Source organism: Elephantulus edwardii, unplaced genomic scaffold (assembly GCF_000299155.1).
Source record: "Elephantulus edwardii isolate Elephantulus edwardi_28Jun2011 unplaced genomic scaffold, EleEdw1.0 scaffold00006, whole genome shotgun sequence".
In the NCBI taxonomy this organism is placed as follows: Eukaryota; Metazoa; Chordata; class Mammalia; order Macroscelidea; family Macroscelididae; genus Elephantulus; species Elephantulus edwardii.
This window is the reverse complement of record NW_006399756.1, coordinates 17,034,064-17,054,518: the sequence shown is the minus strand read 5'-3', so window position 1 is coordinate 17,054,518 and position 20,455 is coordinate 17,034,064. Positions and strand designations below refer to the sequence as shown.

Sequence of the window (20,455 nt, the reverse complement as noted above, 5' to 3'; positions counted from 1 at the left end):
AACAACAACAACAACATCAGTATTTCACTTTTTTTAAGGCCTAATAACAATGACTAAGGATGACAGAAGAAGAATAGATGCCTGTGAGTTGTGGTGCTGGAGCAGAGTCTTGAACATACTATGGACTGCCAAGAATACAAATAGGTCTGTCTTGTAGAGGGTAAAATCAAGTCTTTGTTTTGAGGCTAGGATTTTGAAGCTCCGCCTCACTTACTCTAGGCACATGGCCAGGAGAGATCAGTCCTTGGAGAAGGACATCATGCTTGAAAGGGTGGACAGACAGCCCAGGAGAGGGAGACCCCGGGTGAAAAGTATTGATACAGTGACTGGAGCGATGGGGGTTGGTGTGTCAGAATTAGTGAGACAGGCTCAGCACAGGGAAGGATTCAGAGCTGCTTTACATAAGGTCGCTATGCATCACAGGCAACTCAATGGCACATAAGAACAATAGCATACTATGACAGTTTGGAAGGAAGAGTGGCATCCACCTCCTAAACAACATGTCTCCAGAAACTTTATGAACTTGATAAATGTCAATGGTTGCAGAGTGGCTTCAGGCCTTTTGTTCATAGGGTTTCTATGAGTTGTGCTCGACTTGAAGGCAATCAACAACAATCATACATTAGTTGGCACATAATATTTTGTTTACTCTTTTCATGTTGATATGTATTTGGATTGTTTCTACTTTTGGAGTAATAATGCTTTTATGAACATGTGTGTATAAATTTTATTCTTATTCCTCTTGGGAATTTACCTAAGAGCAGAAAAGCTAGGTTCTGTGTTTAACTTTCAGAGCAAAAGCCATATCCTCTTCCAAAGGATCTGCACCATTTTACTAATCGACCAGCAGTGAGAGAGGGTTCCAATTTCTCCATATCCTCATCAAGTCCTGCCATTTGTAATCTTTTCTTAATTACAGCCACTTGCTTGGACACTTACCTTAAAGTTAATTTGCATCATTGGTAGAAGATGAACAAATGCTCTGCTCATGTCTGTAGTGATCAGGGCATTCATTTCTGGTATATTGAGGCACCGTAATGTCATGAATTTCTCTTGGGACATGCCAACTTTTGAACCCAAGACATCAGCAATGGCTGACAAAGGAGAAGGTAAAAATAGTAAAAAATAAGATTATTAATAAAGTTAAGATGTTCAAAACAGTTAAACTAGAATTTATCAAGTAAGAAATTCAAAACAGTCTCATGTTTCACCATCTTGGAAAGCCTGAATAACTGTGTTGGTAAACCACTTGGAATAGACAGTGAGAAAGTTAAGCGTTTGTTTTAGGGTTGGTTTTGTTGGGTTTTTTTTTTTTATTTTAGAGGTTTTAAAAAAGATCACTACTAGGGGAGCTCTGGTGGCCTAGTGGCAAGAAGCTGCACTGCAATCCCAGAGGCGCATGGTTCGAATCCACCAGATCCTCTGCCGGGGAAGGAGGGACAATTTCCTCCTGTACCAGTCAGATCCGATTTGACGGTACACACACACACACACACACACACACACACACAAAATAAATAAATAAATAAATAAAAAAGATCACTACTTAAAAACTGTGAAGAGTTAAAAGGAGAATGAGGTAAGGAGCCAAATATGGAAGAGATAAACGTGGCTTTATGACTTCATAGCTTAAAGTCGGACATACATAAAATTTACGTAGGAAGTTCTTGCTGTTGTTAAGTCGCATTAAGTCATGTGATTTTGCTCCTCTTGGCCCTACACTCCCACTGCTACTATCCATTGTCATTGAGTCTGACTCATAGTGACCCTCCATCAGGTATTTGAGGCTAGGAATCTTAATAGGAAGGCACTGTCCATCTTTCCCTCTTAGAACTACTTGCGGATTCAAACCATCAACTTTTGGTTAGAAGGCCTGCATGTTATGGGCATTGCATCTCCAGGACTCATTAGTGACCCTACAGGATAGAGTAACACTGCCCACAGAGTTCCTCCTGCCGTCACTGGGGGGGTTCAAACCACTGACCTCTCAGCAGCAACTGCCTACCCACTACACCACCAGGGTTCCTTAAAAAGTTTGAGAACCAAAAATTTGTCAATTTTCCATTTCATTTTCATTAGTCACCTGTCCATGTTTAGTGTACGAATGTTTTCTCTAGAAACACATCAGAGCTATGTCTACCATAAACACAGTTATCAAATGTTTTAAATGTATCAAACTCTTATCCTGTCAACTTCAAAGGTAATACTGAACCATTTCAGTAAGTATCAATTGCAAGATGACCAGTTGGAAGGGCTCTATGTTAAGAGAATCTGATCTTTATAGGTGCATTAAAGTAAATTAGATACGGCTACCACCTACCTAAGAAGACCTTTTCTTTTCCAATAGAGTAAGTGCCACAGACCACAAGAGTGCGAGGGTTTAGAGTTACAGCTTCAAAGGCAGTGTTGATGGCAAACTGGATAACCTGCTGCTGAGACGGAAAGGAGTATTCTGGACTGCAGTATCTGTAAAAAGAAAGTACAATAACAACAGTTAGAAAGCCAGAGCAGCAAGGTAGATGCTAAATACATTTCACAGCTGGATCACGGATCAACACTACCAAAGTTTACTCACTGTTTGTGGTTAAAATATTTGCTACCAGCTGTTGATACTTTAGGATGGAGTTAGAAGTTTTTCAGAATACCTTTTTCATTGAACTTCTTCAATCACCCTTATATAACAAAGTTGCCTTTTTTAAATTTTATTTTATTGTTTTGTGTGTGTGCACCGTCAAATTCGATCTGACTGGTACAAAAGCAGATTGCCCCTCCTTCTCCAGCAGAGCATCTGGTAGATTCGAACCATGTACCTCTGGGATTGCAGTGCAGCTTCTTGCCACTAGGCCACCAGTGCTCCCCTCGAAACTGTCTTTTGAAACCACTTTCTTTCTCAAAGAATCCATCGAGCCAGTCAGTTATTTTAACATTAAACAAATCCAAATGTAGATTTTCTCTTTTCAAAACCCTTTATCAATCAGGATCAAAGAAAACAGGATTACATTTGCACTGAAGAATTTTGTTTTAGTAAAACAAAACTTTTTAAAACAATGAAACTAAATGTGAATTTAATGAAGTGGTTGAAAATCAAGCAGCTAACACTCACATGGTTGATAACACCTCTTGTCAGAAGACACACAAAACTGTCTTATATAATCATGGAGGAACACAAAAGGCCCAGCTGAGTTTATCTCAGGATAGCAACATTCCGTGAAAAAAGAACCCTAAGAATACTACACATCTATTTACACATGCATATATATGCATATATGGGATGAAAACTATACCGTTTTACTGAAAAGTCACAACAATCACAGAAGGAGAAATGAAGGAAAGCCATAGGCTTTTTCTAATAAAAATCTAGAGAAATTAAAAATTGTATGTGGAACAAAACTAATTCATAAGAAAAAATATTTGCCAATTTTCGGTATTTACTGGGCCTTAAGGAACATATGAAAGAATAGAAAAATGAACTGCAGTGTTAGGAAAGTGGATGTGGAAAAATCATCTGTTCTAAAATATGTTATAAAAACTTCTTCAAATAGTCTAAAAACATTATTTCTAGAAAATGGATGAGATGCTATAAAATATAATCTAAATATAATGGCATCTGTTATTAAAGAACTAAATCATTCCCATCAAGTCAGAGTCAACTCTGAGTTGACCCTCCAGTGGATTTTCAGAGGTTCTAAATCGAAGGAGAGGAGACAATCCATCATTCTCCCAAGGAGCAGCTGGGGAATTCGAACTGCCTGCCTTTGGACTGGCAGTGCCACTCTTTACCCACTAGGCCACCAGAGCTCCCATTATAACAATGTTGTTGTGGTACACCATTGAGTCAGAACCAACCCACAACTGACCCTCTAGCAGGTTTTCAGAGCTAATAAAAAACATAGGAGAAGATTATCCATCTTTCTCCTACAGAACAGCTGGTGAATTCGAACTGCATGCCTTTGGGATGGCAGCACAATTCCCCACCATTAAACCACCAGCGCTTGCTAAAAACAAGTCCACTGTTGTCAAGTCTATTCCATCTCATAGAGACCCTATGGGATAGAGCAGAAGTGTCCATAGATTTCTAAGATTGTTAAGGGTATACGGAAGCAAATGGCCTCATCTTTCTCCTATGAAGTGCTGGGAGGTTCAAATCACTGACTTTCCATTAGTAGTCAAGTGATTAATCCACTGTGGCACTGTTTTGTTGTCATAGTTACGTGTCATCAAGTCATAGATGACTCATAGCGACCTTATGAACAAAAGTCCTCGACACTTGTATGACTTTCATCCTTGCTCCAGGTTCATAGGGTTTCCGGAGGCAAGCTATTTTGGAAGTGGATGCCACTCCTGCTTCCAAGCTTGTTTTAATTGGGGAGCTCTACCAAACACTGTCCACCAAGGGTGACCATTAACACATTTGACACATCAGTGTCAGAGAGAGTTCCTTATATCTACAGCAGTTAGGATTTCAAACTTGTCACTTTTAACTAACCTTTTTAAGAAAAGTACAAGTGTAACTTTGAATTCTCAGAAACAGAATCCCATCTGGTTTGTTTTCTTGGCACAATTATTACTTAAGAGTTACATGGGTATTTTGAAATGATAGCCTCAAAAACGGTTTTCCTGAAGCTTGTCCCAGATTTTTCTTCTATTCAAAGTAACAAGAATCTCACATAAATGGTATTTTGAAGAAGAAATTACAAAACATTAATCTCTAATCAGTTAAAGGACATGTAGTTTCAAATTGGCCTTAGGCAAGGCTATTTTTAAATAGCATCCCTTTGACAAATTACCTTAAAATGATAATTGACAATACATCTTCTTTTTGATTACTAAAGCTGACAATCAGAGGGGTCAAAGTGGCCATAATTTACAGAGCAAATGTTGTCAGTGAGAAAAGGAAGCCTGCAAACAAAGGCGCTCTTACGTTGTATCCAAGTACAGCGTGTGGACTTTCCGACTTGCAAGAAGCGAACGTTCCATACTGGGGTCTGCTCTGAAATCTCCAGTGTGCAACATGACAGTCCCGTTAGGAAGATGAAAAAGGATCATGACCGCACCTGGACAGCTGAACAACAATATTTTAAGAAATACTTTTAACATGGGCAAAGCACCTTAAGGAAGAAGAGCTACTTCAGTGTCAACTATTAACACTCATTATTAGCTGATCATAGTGATATGGCATTATGTGAAGACGCAACAGTAGTTTAAGTGAAGGAAACTGACATCATTTTTTTTTTTTAAAAAAAAGGGAAAAAATGGATGTGCAGAAAAAAGTACCCAGGAGGCCTGTTGGTCAGACCCTGCATGGGCCCTGGAAAGGCTTGTCCGCAGGACTGCCTCTGGGCGATGGGCTCTGAGCCCTTGGAATATTCTGTGCTAATGTTTTTATACGCCAGATGTCTTGTGCCACATGTACTAGCTTGAGCTGATAGTTTACATCATCAATGTGATCTATGACAAATGTCCATTTGCACCCTGGGGGCCTGGAGTCTGGGAAGCCGAGGTCTGTCACACAGGGGCTGCATGTCTACGTGGCTGACATCCAACAAAATCCTAGTCAGTAAGGCTCAGGTGAGCACCCCTGGTTAGCAGCACTTGGCGTATGCTGTCACACATCATTGCTGGGAGAAACAGGCATGTCCATGCCACTCTTTTGGGAGCTCTGGTGGCCTAGTTGTAAGGAGTTACACTGTCAACCCAAAGGCACATGGTTCAAATCCACCAGCTGCTCAATGGGAAAAAAAACGGGCCATCTCCTCCCATGAGATTAACGGCCTCTGAAAACGCTGGAAGGTCTGCTGAGTCAGTTCTGACTTCACAGAACATAACATGCTGCTCTTTAGGAGAAAGATGAGTCAACCTGCTGATTCTCTAAAACCCTGCAGCCTTGAGAACCCTGTGAGGTAGCTGTACTCTGTCCTTTTGAGTCACTGTGAGCTTGACAGTGAGGTAAGACAGGTTCCAAGGCCTACTTCCCAGTTAAGTAAGATGCAAGATAAGCGGAAAGGTTTCGTTGGGGGTTTTTTCTGTACTAATAGGTATCTAAGCTCATATACCTTCCCCACATCCTGTTTTTCTCCTAAGAAGTGGTAATCAATTTTCTGGAACACTTGAAGAAAACTACTCCCAGCTGAGGGCTGATTGAACAAACTAACTGCTGGAGAAATGACCTAAGTAAATGTGTAAGTAAACCCTCTCACTTAATCCTTCCATCTCCAAAAGTAAAACTCCTCAGTTTACTGGAGAGTTCTATCAAACACAGAAGAACTAATATCAATACTATACATCATCATTCAGGAAATAAAGAGGGAACAGAACACTTTATAAAGCTAGTATTTATCTTGATTACAAAACCCGACAAAAGCACTACCAAAAAATGTAAAACATGACACACATGGGTGAATCTAGCAGACATTGTGCTGAGAGAAATATCTCAGTCACAAAAGGACCACTGTCATAAAAATAGGAGGGACATGGTGGGGGCAAGGAAAGATCAGCGAGATAATGAACACAGTACTGGAATGGGAGAAGTGGGGCACCATCTGAAGGGAATGCGTGATTGGATACTGCATGTATGGCAATTGACAATCTGGAACAAGACATGCAAGTGAACTGGAGACGGGAAAAAGAGGAAACTGGGTATCAATGAATGAATGCAAACCCATCCTTTCTATAAACTTGCACTAGAACAACAATTTAAAGAAAAATACTTTATAAAACTCCAAAACTATAGATCAATATCTAACATGAAAAAAGTCGTAAAAATCCCTAGTAAAATACTAGATGATGAAAGATGGCAATATATTCTTAGTTTTCACAGAAGCATAAGGAACATAAATGCTAACAGTAAATCACATTTTAACAAAAGAAGAAAAATGGAAAGCATTTCTAAGCAAAATCTTCTAAAAATGCTTTTAGTACCAAAAGTCTGAAGAAGTTTAAAGGGAAAAAATTCCTCTAATGTATGTGTGGATTTTAGGCTTTTCATTTACATAAGTGAAAGAAAATTACAAAAGGTTACTTGTGACAAATAGCAGCAACATAATGGTAGTTTTTCTTTTCATATTAGATTTAAAAAATTGACAAATAACATTTAAAGGCTATGCTTAATCTCTGACTATAATTGGGCATATTATATTTTTAAAAGGAGACAAAGTTTATTCAAATTTTGAGAAATATCAAGTCTTTACTTTTAAGTGAAACAATTTTAAGAGTTTTTCAATAACCATTCTTTGTTTTGTCCTTTTTTCGTGTTTAAATTATATAATGTTAAGTGACTTTAGCACTTACTGATTGGCATCAAGCAGAACGACCTTGACACCGTCCACTACACACTCAGTGTCCATTGGCAATGGGTGGATATACTGCTCTTGCACACGAAGCTTCTTCTTCAACAGATTGCTGGTTATCTGCAAAACAGTAAAATATGAAGTATTTTACATCACACCTAATTGAACATCAGGGCATTTTAATAATCTCCTTGTTCATCCAGTTCAAATAAAAGCTCCACAATAGTAGGACAGTACTCTTTATACAAAGGCTGCCATTATTAAATTTAAAAACTATCACTAATATTCCCTCACCTTCACCTATGAAAAGACCACCACCATCCTTCCCCAAATGATGTACACAATCTTTGTGGTTTGGCCCCTGTGCATTTCTGCTGTAGCCTTTCTTGAAGTCTCTGAATTGCTTGGAATAGGCATACTGTTCAGGAGTCTATGGCTTTTCACAAACTCTTCCTTCCCCCTGGATTGGTCTTTGCTCCTTCCTTTGCTAGGTTCTGGAATTGGAACTTGGGTTCAAATTCTAGCTCTGGCATTACTAGTCTCTGGCATGTTAGGGGTTGTTTTTGTTTGTTTGTTTTTAAAATCCACTATAATTAGTGCTATTAACTCATTTAATGGCAGAGCTTCAATTTGGAACTTTTTGGGGATCTTTTTCTATTTTAATCTTAACCAACTTGCAAGGAAACTCATCTAGTTCTACAAATTCAAGTTTAGAACATTAAAACTTACCTCACTACAATACACTGGCGAAGTGAAGTGTTTAGACAAGCCAGCATAATGATCCGAATGGAAATGAGTGAGAAAATAGGCTGTGCAGCCTTCAATCGATCCATACTGAAATGCATCGACCGTGAAACCAGTTCCTGCAATGAAGACACAAGCATGGCAGGCTGAGCAAGCGCTTACAAAGTAAAAGATTCCCAATTTCACTTTAAACAATGAGTCCTCTGTCTCCCCTGAAGCTTCCCAATCAATACAAGCTTGGAAGCAGGAGTGACATCCACTTCCGAAATGGCTTGCCTCTGGAGACTCTATGAACAGTGCTCAGGCCTTCCGTTCATAGGGTTGCTATGAGTCGTCTATGACTCGACGGCACCTAACAACAGCAACATATTCTGCAAAGGGTGACAGCAAGGAGGGGGTGGGGAGGCTTGTACGCTTCTTCGAAGTCTCTTAGAACAGAGATTTCTTAATGAATAACTGCACCAATCACAATGCTAAAATGTAAACCAATGATTTGCTCCTTTGTTTTACCTACTCCTTAGTCCCTATAATTCTAACTCACGCAACAAACACCAAAAAGAGAAGGTTAACTTTTTTCTAAAACATTCATTCTCAATTAGGGAGATACTGATGTATTCTCAAGGAGAGAATATATGATTGGATATTACAAAGGTTTGTGGCCTTTTGAAGGGTTACAATACAAGACAAAAAGGTTACATGGAGCCTTTTCATGTCAATAGATGAGAGGAAATCAAAGCAGCAACTGCAATGAAAAGGAGGTTAAGATACAAGAACTGACAAGAGAACAAACAGCTACGTCCTGGAAAGAGCACAGCCAGAGAGCTCCTTGGTATGGGAAGCTTCCTTGCACATACTTTGGGCATGCTGCTAGGAGAGGCTATTCCACAGGAAGGGACATCATACTTGGAAAGGTGGAAGGTCAGCAAAAGAGGAAGATTCTCCATGAGATAGACTGACACAGTGACTGCAGCAATGAGCTCGACGATGAGGATGGCAGGATAGGACAGGGTTCAGATCTGTTGTTATAGGGCTGCTGTGTATTGTAGTTGACTGGACAGCACCAAACAACAACACATGTTTACTACAGGCAAGTAAATAAATATACTTCCCTAAGTCTACTGAGGCTTCTCAACATGTGGTAAACTAGCTTCTAGCCTCAATCTAGAAAGAAGAAAAATTACTATTAAAACCAATACTGGTTTTATGACGTGCCTAAATTCTGTTCTCTAGATAAACATTCTGAATAAATGATAGATCTAGAGCATTAATAAAGCACTTAAAATGTAAATAAAAATGTAGAGGTCTTACTGAAACCAAGGTATTATGCCCATTTAAAAGTCTTTTCAGAAAAATTACTGGTTTCTCCGAAACCAAAATTCATTTCACTGAGCAGGTTTTCTACTTAAGACATTTGTGAAGGCGTGAAAAAAAATTATAAGTTATAGAAAATGATGAAATTGGGAAACTCAGTTTTAATAGGGTTTTAACTGTGCAACCTGTGATCTTTTCCTTTGAAATGTCTTTGTGTTTTACACTTCTCGCAAACACTTGGAGAGTATCTTTTATTACAGTTAGTTACAGAGATGTGGTTCCTCACATTTAATATGGATTCTTACTATTCTCTTCCTCATCTTTGTGAGAACTAAAATATTTCTCTACACTATTGCAGTGCCTTACATGTAAAATATGCCTAATTAATCAAAGTCTGCTGGACTGAATTAAGGCAAAAGCCCCAGTGGGGGAAGGGGAGAAGTGGAGGATCTAGTAGAGGCCATGAAGTACCCTGAGAAGCAAACACAGGCAAAAAACTTTCATTCTCACACATATGTTGTTGCTGCTGTTATGTGCCATCGAGTCTACTCCAACTCACAGCGAACCTATGTACAGCAGCTCTGAACCCTGCTCTATCCTGAGCCAACTGCATCATGTCTAACTCACCTACCTTCCTTACCCTAGTCACTAAGTCATCCATCTCATCCAGGGTCAAGTGCAAAAAGGCAGCTTTGTTTCTGTAAACATATTAAGCAATTTCCACTTACCAGGTATTTTCTTGTAGAAGGGACACCTCCTTTTTCCTAATCCTCCTGCATTAGATAATTCGGGGCGGTTTTTATTTCCCCTCTGCGGCTCTCCACCAGCGGATTTTACGGAGTTTTTGCCTTTACGTAAATTGTCTGGTCTAGATTCTGTCCTGTGAACTGGTCCTGACTTCTGAGAAGCTCCTTCCTGTAGTGAATTTGACCTCTTCCGTCGCTTTCTTTGGCGTTGTGTCCCCTCCTGAGAAAGTTCCACAGGGAGTTGACTCCCACTCAAATTCTTTGCATCGAATTCCAAATCGCTTAGAGAGTTTTCTGCTTTCCTCTTGCCCCGCTGAGACCTCTTTTTATTAGGACTTACAACAGGACTTAAGTTTGCCCCTTCGAATGCCCTTTCCTCTGGTAATTTCTCTGCTTTCCTTTTGGGGGGTAATCCAAAATACACGCCTATATCCATTTGTTTCATTACTTTGTTAGGAGACTGTCCTGCGTTACACTTGGGCCCAGATGATACCATTTTCGCAGTGTTAGCAACAGTTGGTGTACTAGGAAAATCCTCTGTATTTGAAGTGGAAATGTCACTGTCTAGTATTCCATCCAAAGCCTCTCTGCAGGAACGTACAGAATCAGTAGTCTTAGCATCAACATTCTCCCTTGATAACTCTCGCCTTAGAGATACATGGAAAGAAGGGTGCTCTTCTGCCTGGACTTTAAAAGGGTTTAACGTTTTCTTTTCAAGTAATGAAAAATAAACTGGATTGTAAGCAGCTGATTCTTCAGCCCGCTTCTGTGATGAGTGGGACGCTGAAGTATCAAGGCCCCGTGCTGGTGCAGGTGTGAACAGCATAAAATAATCACCGCTATCTGCCGGATCACCACGCATAGTAACACTCTCACTGTTTCTGGAAGTAGACTGAGACAAATCAGTCAGTGTAGGGCATTTGGACAATTCTTCATTGTATTTATCCTGAGTCAAAAAGCCATTTACTTCGGAGCAGCTAACTTCCTGGCCCTTTAGTGAGGGACCGTGGTGTTTTTTAAACAAAGTAGAGTCACTCTCATCCTCCTCTTGACTTCCATCTTTTGAACTTTCAGTGAAAAATAATTCCTGTTGTGAATCATCCAGCTTTTCATCTGTATCATACATTTCTTCATCACTTTGAAGTGGAGAATAGGAAATTTCACAGTTGTCCAGGTCATTTTCTAGCAGTTGCGAATTGATGTGTTCTGAGCTACTTAACTCCTTGTCAGCAAGAGGCAAACCAGCTCCGACTAGTTTGTCATCATGAAGAAACTCAGCGCATTTGAGAGCTTGCTGAGACTCCTGAATCCGTGTAGAAAAGGAAGTCTTGCTGCTGGTTTTAGTTGGAGACTGAGATTTTCTTAGACACGGTGTCATCAAAAAGGAATCATCAGAAACGTTGCTTAAGTCCTCAATATGTTTCTGATTCAGAGGCTGTTTTTCCTCAAGGCTTCCATGAAAGCCTGATTTAGTCTCAGGTGAACAATTCCAATGAGCACCTGTTGTATGTGAAGGGCTGCTGAAACAATCAGAACCTGCCCGACTTTGTGCTAGCAGGAGGTGAGCATATCTCTTGTAATGAGAAGGAATTGTTGAGGTACACAAAAGACCGTCAGGACACTCTGAAAATGTAAGAGGTGGGGGTGGTGGTGGGGGGGGGGAAGAGTTAGAGGATCAAAGCACAAACCAAGCTCTGCCAGCAGAAGCAATCTAAGGTGCCCCCACCCAAAGCCACTGGCGTGGAGTCAAGTACGACTCCCAGCAACGCTGCAGGATGGAGGAGAACTGCTCATAGGGCTTCCAAGACTAAATAGTTATAGACCGCCTCCTCCTCATCCTGTAGGGCAGCCGGTGGATTCCAAACGCCAATCTTTGCAGCTCAATACTTGAGCCACACCACCACCAGAGCTCCCTCCGTTGGTTAACACGTGGTGGAAAATCATCAGCCCACAACAGTGATTCCTAACTGCAGGGACCAAAAGATAGACACAAAATGTCAACATTTAAACCAACCATGGCATGGGTTTTCAAGGCGCTATAAATATCCTCCTAAACTCCTTTCCAATAACCTTTATTTTTTACAATAAAATTATTTTTAATATCCTTCCTCCCTCCTCACACACCAACGTGAGTGAGCTCTTCAAAAAGATAACTCTTGTACTTGGGGCGGGATTTTATACCAATGAAATAATTTTTCTTTTACTTTTCAAAGAGAAGTGTGAACTGGGGGAGGGGTGGGCAGAGAGAAAAATGCAACAATGAATGTATGGAAATCCAAATCTCTGTAAACGTTCATTAAAATTAATTTTTAAAAAAGTGTAACTCTTAAAAGATAATCTTTTAAGCAGATGCTATAAATTTTACACCATCAATTTCACAAGTTTAGCATGGCTTAGTTAATAAATGAGTAAGAAAGACTGGTACTAAATCCAAAACTGTAGTTATATTTTTAAGAACTGTTTTTACCTTATCAGGCAACAAGACCTTTGATAACTGAAGTGTTTAATTAGATTTTATTATTTTAACATTTAATTTGTATACAATTCAACACATCCCCATCAAGTCAAAACCAAGTGATTTATAGTTGAACCTCCAGCAAGTTTTCAGAGGCTTTAAATCGCATGGGAGGAGACTGATCATGTTTCCCCCATGGAGCTAAACAAATGAATGTTAAAATAAAAATGATCAGGGGAGCTTTGGTGGCCTATTGGCAAGGAGCTGCAACTACAATCCCAGAGGCACATGGTTCGAATCCACCAGATGCTCTGCTGGGAAAAGGAGGGACAATCTCCTCCTGTACCAGTCAGATCTGATTTGATGGTACACTCACACAAAAAACAAAAATAAAAAAAATAAAAATGATCATAAGAATAATGCTAGAACGAATAGATTCATCCTGGAGAGGGTGAAACAAGGTTGCTCCTTGGAGGCAAGGATTCTGAAATTCTGTCTGACATACTTTGGGCACACTGCAAGGAGGGACAAGTCCTTAGAGAGGGCTATTAAGCTTGGAAGGGTGGAAACACAGCATAAGAGAGGAAGACCCACGATAAGATGGATTGATTCAGTAGGTGTGTCAAAGACAATAAACTTGGCTCAGGATAGTGCAGGGCTTAGAGCTGTTGTAAATAGGGTTGTTAGAGTCACAAGTAACTCGATGGCATAGAACAACAACAATGACATAAAAAAAAAGAATAATGACATCAATCTTAATAGCTGTTCATATGCTAAACATTTTTAAAATTCTAAGATCAGAAATTCAGTTGAATTGAAAAGTTAATAAACCTGTTGCTGTCAAAACTAAACTCAAGTGTTAGGAGAGATGCTCCCCCAGGGCTTTCCTGGATACCATCTCGAGGGAAGCAGTTCACCAGGCCTTTCTTGTGCAGCGCAGCTGTGTGGGTTCAAACCATTAACTTTTTAAACTAGTTTTTGTGTTGTTGTTGTTGTTACGTCCCACTGAGTCGAGCACGACTTATAGCAACCCTATTAACAGAAGATCTGAACCCTGTCCTATCCTGCACCATCTTCACACTTGAGACGCTAGAGCCCATTGCAGCAGTCACCATGGTGTCAATCCACCTGGTTGAGGGTCTTCCTCTCCCTTGATCACCCTCCACCCTCAAGTATAAACTGTGCCACTTAGGGAACCTATGATGGATAGAAGTAAAGCTTTAAAAACTGGAAATAATTCTTTACTTTCTGTAAATCATTTTAGTACATATTTGCACATGTTATAATGCAGATTGATTTGAAAAATGAACTTCCTTTTCAGGGGAAAAAAAAGTATAAGTTAGAAAAATAGAACTTAAAAATGGCTTCATAAAGTATTGATGAAATACCAAAAAGGTTCCATTTTAGAGTCTATTCAAAGGAGTCTAGTGAGTGAAAAAACCCAAAAGACAACTGTTGGTGAGGCAGCGTCACTTGAAGAGATTTCACGCTGTAGCACTCAGCATGGGACAACAATCTCTAGTTCAGGTATTTAACCAACTTAGAACTACTGGCATTTGGTTGGATTATGCTTTTAAGGAAAAAAATCTCATCAATGCCAAATGTTACAAAATAGAGAGTTTTTCTGCATCTTCACAAAGGAAAGTGATAACTATAGAGGTTAATATTTTCAGAATCTTCATTACTTCTATTTCTTTAAAATGTAAAGACTCTATATATGGTATATGCCAACTTTAAAACAGGAAACCATCACACCTCCCTCTCCATATATTCCAAGTAGGATTTTCTACCTAGTAAATAAGCCAAAAATAGCCAACCCACTGCTGTCAAACCCATTAGGACTCAGAGTGACTCTCCACCAAGCCTTTCAAAATGTGCATTTTAAGGGGGCACTGTCTCATCTCCCACAGAGCGGGTGGTAGGTCTGATCTGCTGATCTTCTGGCTAAGAGAGCAGCACACCAAGTAACCCACTGTGCTATTATGTCTCCAGGTCTCCTACATGGTAAATAACAGGGCTTCAGCCGGGTGGATCGAGACAATGGCTACTGCAATGGGCTGGAGAAATGCACAGGATAGAATAAGATTCAGATGTGTTGTTCAAAGGGTCACTACAGACCATATCACTAGGTGGCACTAACAATAACAACATTATGTTACAATGTATATTTCAGCAGGTAACAGCGCTTCAGTTATCATTTGGCACTTGTTTTTTTTTTCTTTCAAAAAACTCCTTGCTGTCCAGTCAAAGTGACATCACCGCTGCCCTTCCAGGGGGCTTTCAGAAGCTGCAGCTAAATCACATGGAAGGAGATGGCTCACCTTACTCCCACCTCACTCCCTTGGAGCCCCTGGAGGATATGAAACACCAGAGAAATGTGATCTATTAGCATCTTAAGATTTCATTTCCTCTTTCCTATTGATTAGCATGATAAAGACAATATAGCTATCTCTGAGTATCAGATTATACTCTTTTTCTACATAATTTCTTAAAAATGGCAAAATGAGTATTTGCATTTTAGAGCTCTCCTCTTAAAATGTCAATATTGCCAACCTTATACTCCTGTGAGAATCAAGCAAATAGAACGGCAATACCTAGCATGAAGTATGAAAAAGAAGTTAAATACTCAGGAAATTTTGGGAAATATATTTAAATGAAATATATTTAAACTGTTTTCAATTTTTTTTTTACAGTTTTACAACTGACTGCTAGATATTTTACCTTTCTGAAGAAAATATGTCTAACCTTGTTTGCTGCCAGAGTAAGTCTTCTACACTTAATTGTTTCATCTCTCTTAGGTTTATTGTTTGTTTCACTGAGCTGCTATGTCTGAATGAGCCTTCCAGACTAGAGAACAAACATGGGGTTGCCACGAGTCAATTCCACGTTCTGTCCATTCCCAGCAGCTCGTCCCTTTTCTGTGATCTTACCTTTCTCAGCGATCTGAGGAGAATCCAAACATTCAAAAACATGCCATCGAGGCGTTTGGCCTATCAGGGAGGAAAAAGGCATCTGGCAATTTGGACAGTATCCATCATAAACTGGACGTGTCTTTGGGGATACAGGTTTGTTTTTGCGGGTTTTAAAGTGCTTTGTTGGGGTGGTCTTCTTCTCTTGAGACTGCTGAATATTATCTCCATAACTCAAATCTTGATCAGAAGTTATTGAAGTCTGACTCTGGGTTCCTCCAATCTCACTGTCCTTTGCCTTTTCTGTAGTGTCCAAGGTTCTTTTCCGTTCTTTCTTATTTCTGCTTCGTTTTGATTGCTTTTTTATTTCGGTTTCATCTTTCCCATCTCTTACTTTTTCAACAGATTTTGGACTCTTTACGGGGCCACTATTTTGATATCCTGTCTTTGGCTTCCTTTTAGATTTATACTCCCAGATGTCATCTTCTGAAAAAGTGTCTTCTTCTAACATGGCAAAATGATAGTCATTAAAGCAGCACTAATCTTAATTAAGAGTCCATGTCTTGCTACAAGAATATTAAACGGGATTATAACAGAAAACCCACTAAAGTTGGGAAGAATCTAAAGCTATACTAAAGGATAGATACATTGACAGGCTTCTAAGCCTTATACTGAGAACATCTGTTCTGTTTATAACACAACATAAATGAAAATCTAACATAAGGGAAGCATCTGAGATGTTTTTCATTGTATGACTTTAACAGGGTCTGATTCATAAAAATAAGAATCAGCAATACTTTGAAAATTAAGCATTAAATGAGAAGTACAAGGAAACTGATGCAAAATAGGCCAAGCTTTCAATCTCATAGGGGGGCTGTGAGTTGTAGTAAACTCGAAAGCATCTAATAACTTGGGGTGATCAGCTTTATCTGAGAGTAAACTTTGGAAAACTGTTGGGGAGATACTGTCAGTTCTCTTTTCCCCCCCTTTTTTCTTTTGGTCAGTTCTCTTTTAAATTGAAAAATGGTCCGAATTCAACCACAGTCCCTGCGTATTCGGTTCAGCAGATGTTTCAAACACTAAATGGCCACTTCAGCTTACTAGTAATACTAGTCACACCACGAAGGGTAAAAAGCAGAGAGAGATGTGTGATCAGCAGAAAACGGAAATGTCCTCGATCAGCGACTCTCCAGTTCGGCTTCCTGGGTCAGTCTAGCATCTTCCTCCATCAGCAATGCACAAACGCTGCACAATGAACAAAATTCAAACATGTGAAGTCATGCCTGCACGGGGGCCACACTCAACTCCAGGCCATTGGGGCGGGCCACCAGGAAAAGTGATCAACCCTCTCTTGCAAGCTTTAACATGGACCTTCAGCTGCTCGATGCTTCCCACCACCATTGAGCTGCAGCTTCTCTCTGCATGGTGGAAGCGGTGAACGAGCTCTTGTCATTTCCTCTGCCAAGCTAGGGCAAGCCCTTTTTAAAAAAAAAAATAAATAAAAAGAGGCGTCAGGGCCCTCCCCCTCGGAGGAGTGAGCCGCGAAGCCCTCGGGAGCCTCCCCGCAGCCCACCAGCCACCTGCGCCGGGGGGAACGGGTCCCCTCGCCAGCTGTGTCCTGTCCCCTCCACTCCCTCTCACCCGGCTTCGCTGGCAACCTATTCGCGCCCGCACTTTCCTTACTATCAGGCGTCAAAATACCGTATTTGTATATAAACCAAAACCTCCAACTTTAAAAGTTTTCTCCCTTGAGTACACCCTTACCCTTCTTCCTTTCATGTCTTGGCGGGAACCTCTCCCCACAGCCAGCGCTGTGTCGAATCGGCTGATCTTTATCTAGGGGGCGGGAATTGAAAGTTAATTTTAAGGGGGAGGGAATTGAAAATGAATTTTAAGGGGGAGGGACTTGAAAATTAATTTTAACAATATCTTTGCACTTTAAGTGCTGCAGGTTGACTTTTTTTATGTTCCAAAACCTGCTCATTTCCAAAGCGGAAGGTGGTAAATAGGTTCTTTTAGAGAGCTGTCCATGTTGAATCTGGCATTCTGAATGTCCAGCCTCAGCCGCGGTGAGAAGCCGTGAAAAGGGCGGAGTGACATGGGGCTAAAGTTTAATTACGTGCCTGGGATTGCAACAACTTGGACTTTGGCATTTTTGTGTGTGTGTGGGTGTGTGGCAGTTTTGTTTGCTGGTTGGTTTTCAGCTGTCGTTAGCGATACGTGGGGCCGGTGCGGGGTGAGGCGAATGTGCGGAGTTGAAACCGAAGGTTAGTCCCGCTCCCGCCCACTCCGGAGCCGCCCGCGGACCCGGCCGCAGCCTCGGGACTCCAGGGAGGCAACATGGCGGCGCCCGGCGGCCGCAGCTGCAGCCTCGCGGGGCTGCTCCCGGCCCAGACCTCGCTGGAGTAGGTGCTGCTGGACGCCGCCACCCGGCAGGAGAAGGACAGCCTGGTCTACCAGTATCTGCAGAAAGTGGACGGCTGGGAGCAGGACTTGTCGGTGCCCGAGTTTCCGGAAGGTGAGGGGCTCCGCTTTCTCGGGGCTTGTCGCCCCGCCCGAGCCGCCGATCGCCCCCTCTTCTCGTCCCGGGTCGCCCGGGGCGGCGGCGGATGGAGGGCGGAGCGGGGCGTATGCACCCCTTTCTCTTGAGTCCGTTAACCGAGTCGGTCCTCGGTGAGCCTTTAATGTCATGGACTCTCGTGGCCGCAGCACTCGATCCTTCCAGGGACCACTGCGCTGGCAAGGCGAAGGTGCGCGGTTCGAATCCCCCCAGCTGCTCCGCGGGAGGAGGGTGGGCCGTCTCCTCCTGTGCGATTTACAGCCTCTGAAAACTCGCTGGAGGGTCAGTTCCAGTTCGATGGTGCACAACTCCTTTCCGTCTGGGTCTCTAGCATCCTCATCATCATTTAATCATTCATCCCTTCCTCTCCCTATAAAAACCCTACAAATCGTCAAACTTAGCTGCCATCGAGTCAAAACCAATCTTGTAGCCGGTTGTAAATCGAAAGCGAGGAGCTTGCCCTTCTTTCTCGCGAGGAGTGGCAGGTGGACTCGAACCTGAACCTACAGCGAGGTGCCACCTGTGAGTTGACAGCGCAGCTGTCTACCAGGGGGCCCCCAGAGCTCATTCGTCCTAGCTTACATCTCTGGACCGCTTGCTGCAGGTCTTGCAGTTCTGACCGCCTCGGGTGGAGTCTGTGTCCTGTACAGTGAGATACTTTTCATTGCTTCTGTGTTACAACTGAGAGGAGTTGCAGTGTCTCGCTTAAGGCCCTATAGCTCATTGCACGCCAGAATTGGAGTAGACAGACCTCAGGCTTGTGGGTTTCTTAGCTGTGCACTTTGTTTCAAAGTTGAGAGACTTTTTTTTTTTTTAATATCTGAATCAGGTTGCCTCTCTCTGGGCAAATGGAATGCAGCTCTGGGAGTCTTTGAAACACTAGGGAGGAGATATATTCCCAGCAGTGCTGTTCTTGCTGTGATAAATGAAACTGTGTTACCTTCTTTGGTTGAGACTGGTATTGTTTTGCCTGTTGCTGTTGGCACGTCTCCTGGCATGACACCGAAACCCCATGTATAGTTAATTGGCTGGATGTGGCAGGCATCCATTGTCTCTTGGGAGGTATTCTAGAACCTTGCCTTTGACAGCAAAGCCTTTCTTTGTATTTTCTCTTTGCACTCCTTTAAGAAGTGCTGCTTGTTTTCAGTCATCAATCCTATACTTTGAAATATTGCAGAATTCTCTTGAAAAAAATAAACTGAGTTTTTATCCCATCAGAGAAACTTTAAATGGCTGGGAGCTCAACATGAGTGGAAAGGATGTCAGGTTAGCGTCTAGAGGAACCTGGTCTTTTCATGGGTTACTTGTTGGGATACTAACAGAGGCCGGCAGTTCAAATTGCAGTTACCCTGGACAAAAGAGGAGGTAGTCTGCTCCTGCTTAGATATCCAGGCCCGCCAGAATTCAGAATCGATTCTGCATCCCAGTCCAGGGAATCTGCTTCTGAAAGGTCAAAACCTGGGAAAAAAACCTAGGAAGCAGTTCAGGCCTGGATACTGGGTCACCAGAAGTTGCAATCAACTCAGTAACCCCTAACAGTACTTAAGTTTCACCTTCATTCTCAGTGGCTATTGTACCTAATTATGTGTGAAATTAGATCCTCTGAAAGCAAACTACTGTCATTGTTTCCAACTCATAGCAACCTTGTAGGACAGAGTAGAAGTGCCCTAGAATTGCCAAAAGAGCGAATAAGTATGCAGCCCGAATAAGTATGCAGCCCGAGTGCTTCTTAGAGGCACGGAGGGCGAAGCGTCATTTCACAGACTTTGGGCATGTTGTTAGAAGGGGGTTATTCTTGGAAAAGGGTCATCATGCAAGTAAAGGTGGAAAAGCCAGTGAAAGTGTGGAAGACCCTCAACGAGATGGATTCCCCAGATGTACTTGATTTTATTCGGTGTTGGCGTAGTGGTAAGAAGTCGTGCTGGCACCCCTAAAACAGGCAGTTTGAGTCTACCAACTGCTCTGCAGGAGAAAGATTGGCCGTCTCCTTCCATATGACTGGCAGCCTCTGAAAAACTCACTAGTTGATCAGCAGTGAGTTGATTCAGACCTGGTAGCACACAACAACAGCCAATTCTGTGAATCAAAGTCCATGTGTATAGCTGCTGTTTGTGTTTGGGGTGAGTTGGGGTTTTTGTTTTGTGTGTGTGTGTGTGGTTTATGGTTTTGTTTTGTTTTTTTCTCCCTGTGGAGATATTTTGAAAGTAAAATTCTATCATGCACTCCTCAGCTTTATTTCTGTCTCCAAGGCCCTATTTTCCAACTACCAGCCCTGCTCTTTGTTGTGAACTTTTGCATTCGGATGGCCGCTTATTACTAACAAATGCTCAGTTTTAGACTACAAAAGTTGGTGGGACTCTTCATCTTTGTCTTAAGCTATTGGTCTGTAAATTTGAATATTAGTCATTTTAACAGGTGATATATTGTCTTGTCCATGTTTTCCA

The 20,455-nt window shown here is 41.5% G+C and overlaps 2 protein-coding genes across 2 annotated transcripts in view; one reads left to right on the top strand and one right to left on the bottom strand.

The window, feature by feature from the left end:
* Window positions 1-15,965, bottom strand: part of DCLRE1A (DNA cross-link repair 1A) — a 20,865-nt gene extending 4,900 nt beyond the window's left edge. The window contains exons 1-7 of the mRNA XM_006879921.1: window positions 15,473-15,965; window positions 10,070-11,710; window positions 8,016-8,149; window positions 7,288-7,406; window positions 4,922-5,062; window positions 2,321-2,466; window positions 940-1,094 (exon numbers count right to left, since the gene is read on the bottom strand). Coding sequence (XP_006879983.1) covers window positions 940-1,094; window positions 2,321-2,466; window positions 4,922-5,062; window positions 7,288-7,406; window positions 8,016-8,149; window positions 10,070-11,710; window positions 15,473-15,962 — 2,826 coding nt within the window. The 5' untranslated portion in view covers window positions 15,963-15,965. The remainder of the gene's footprint in view (window positions 1-939; window positions 1,095-2,320; window positions 2,467-4,921; window positions 5,063-7,287; window positions 7,407-8,015; window positions 8,150-10,069; window positions 11,711-15,472) is intronic.
* A 1,826-nt stretch (window positions 15,966-17,791) lies between these two features.
* NHLRC2 (NHL repeat containing 2) overlaps window positions 17,792-20,455 on the top strand; it is a 54,533-nt gene continuing 51,869 nt past the window's right edge. The window contains 1 exon segment of the mRNA XM_006903636.1: window positions 17,792-17,969. Coding sequence (XP_006903698.1) covers window positions 17,792-17,969 — 178 coding nt within the window.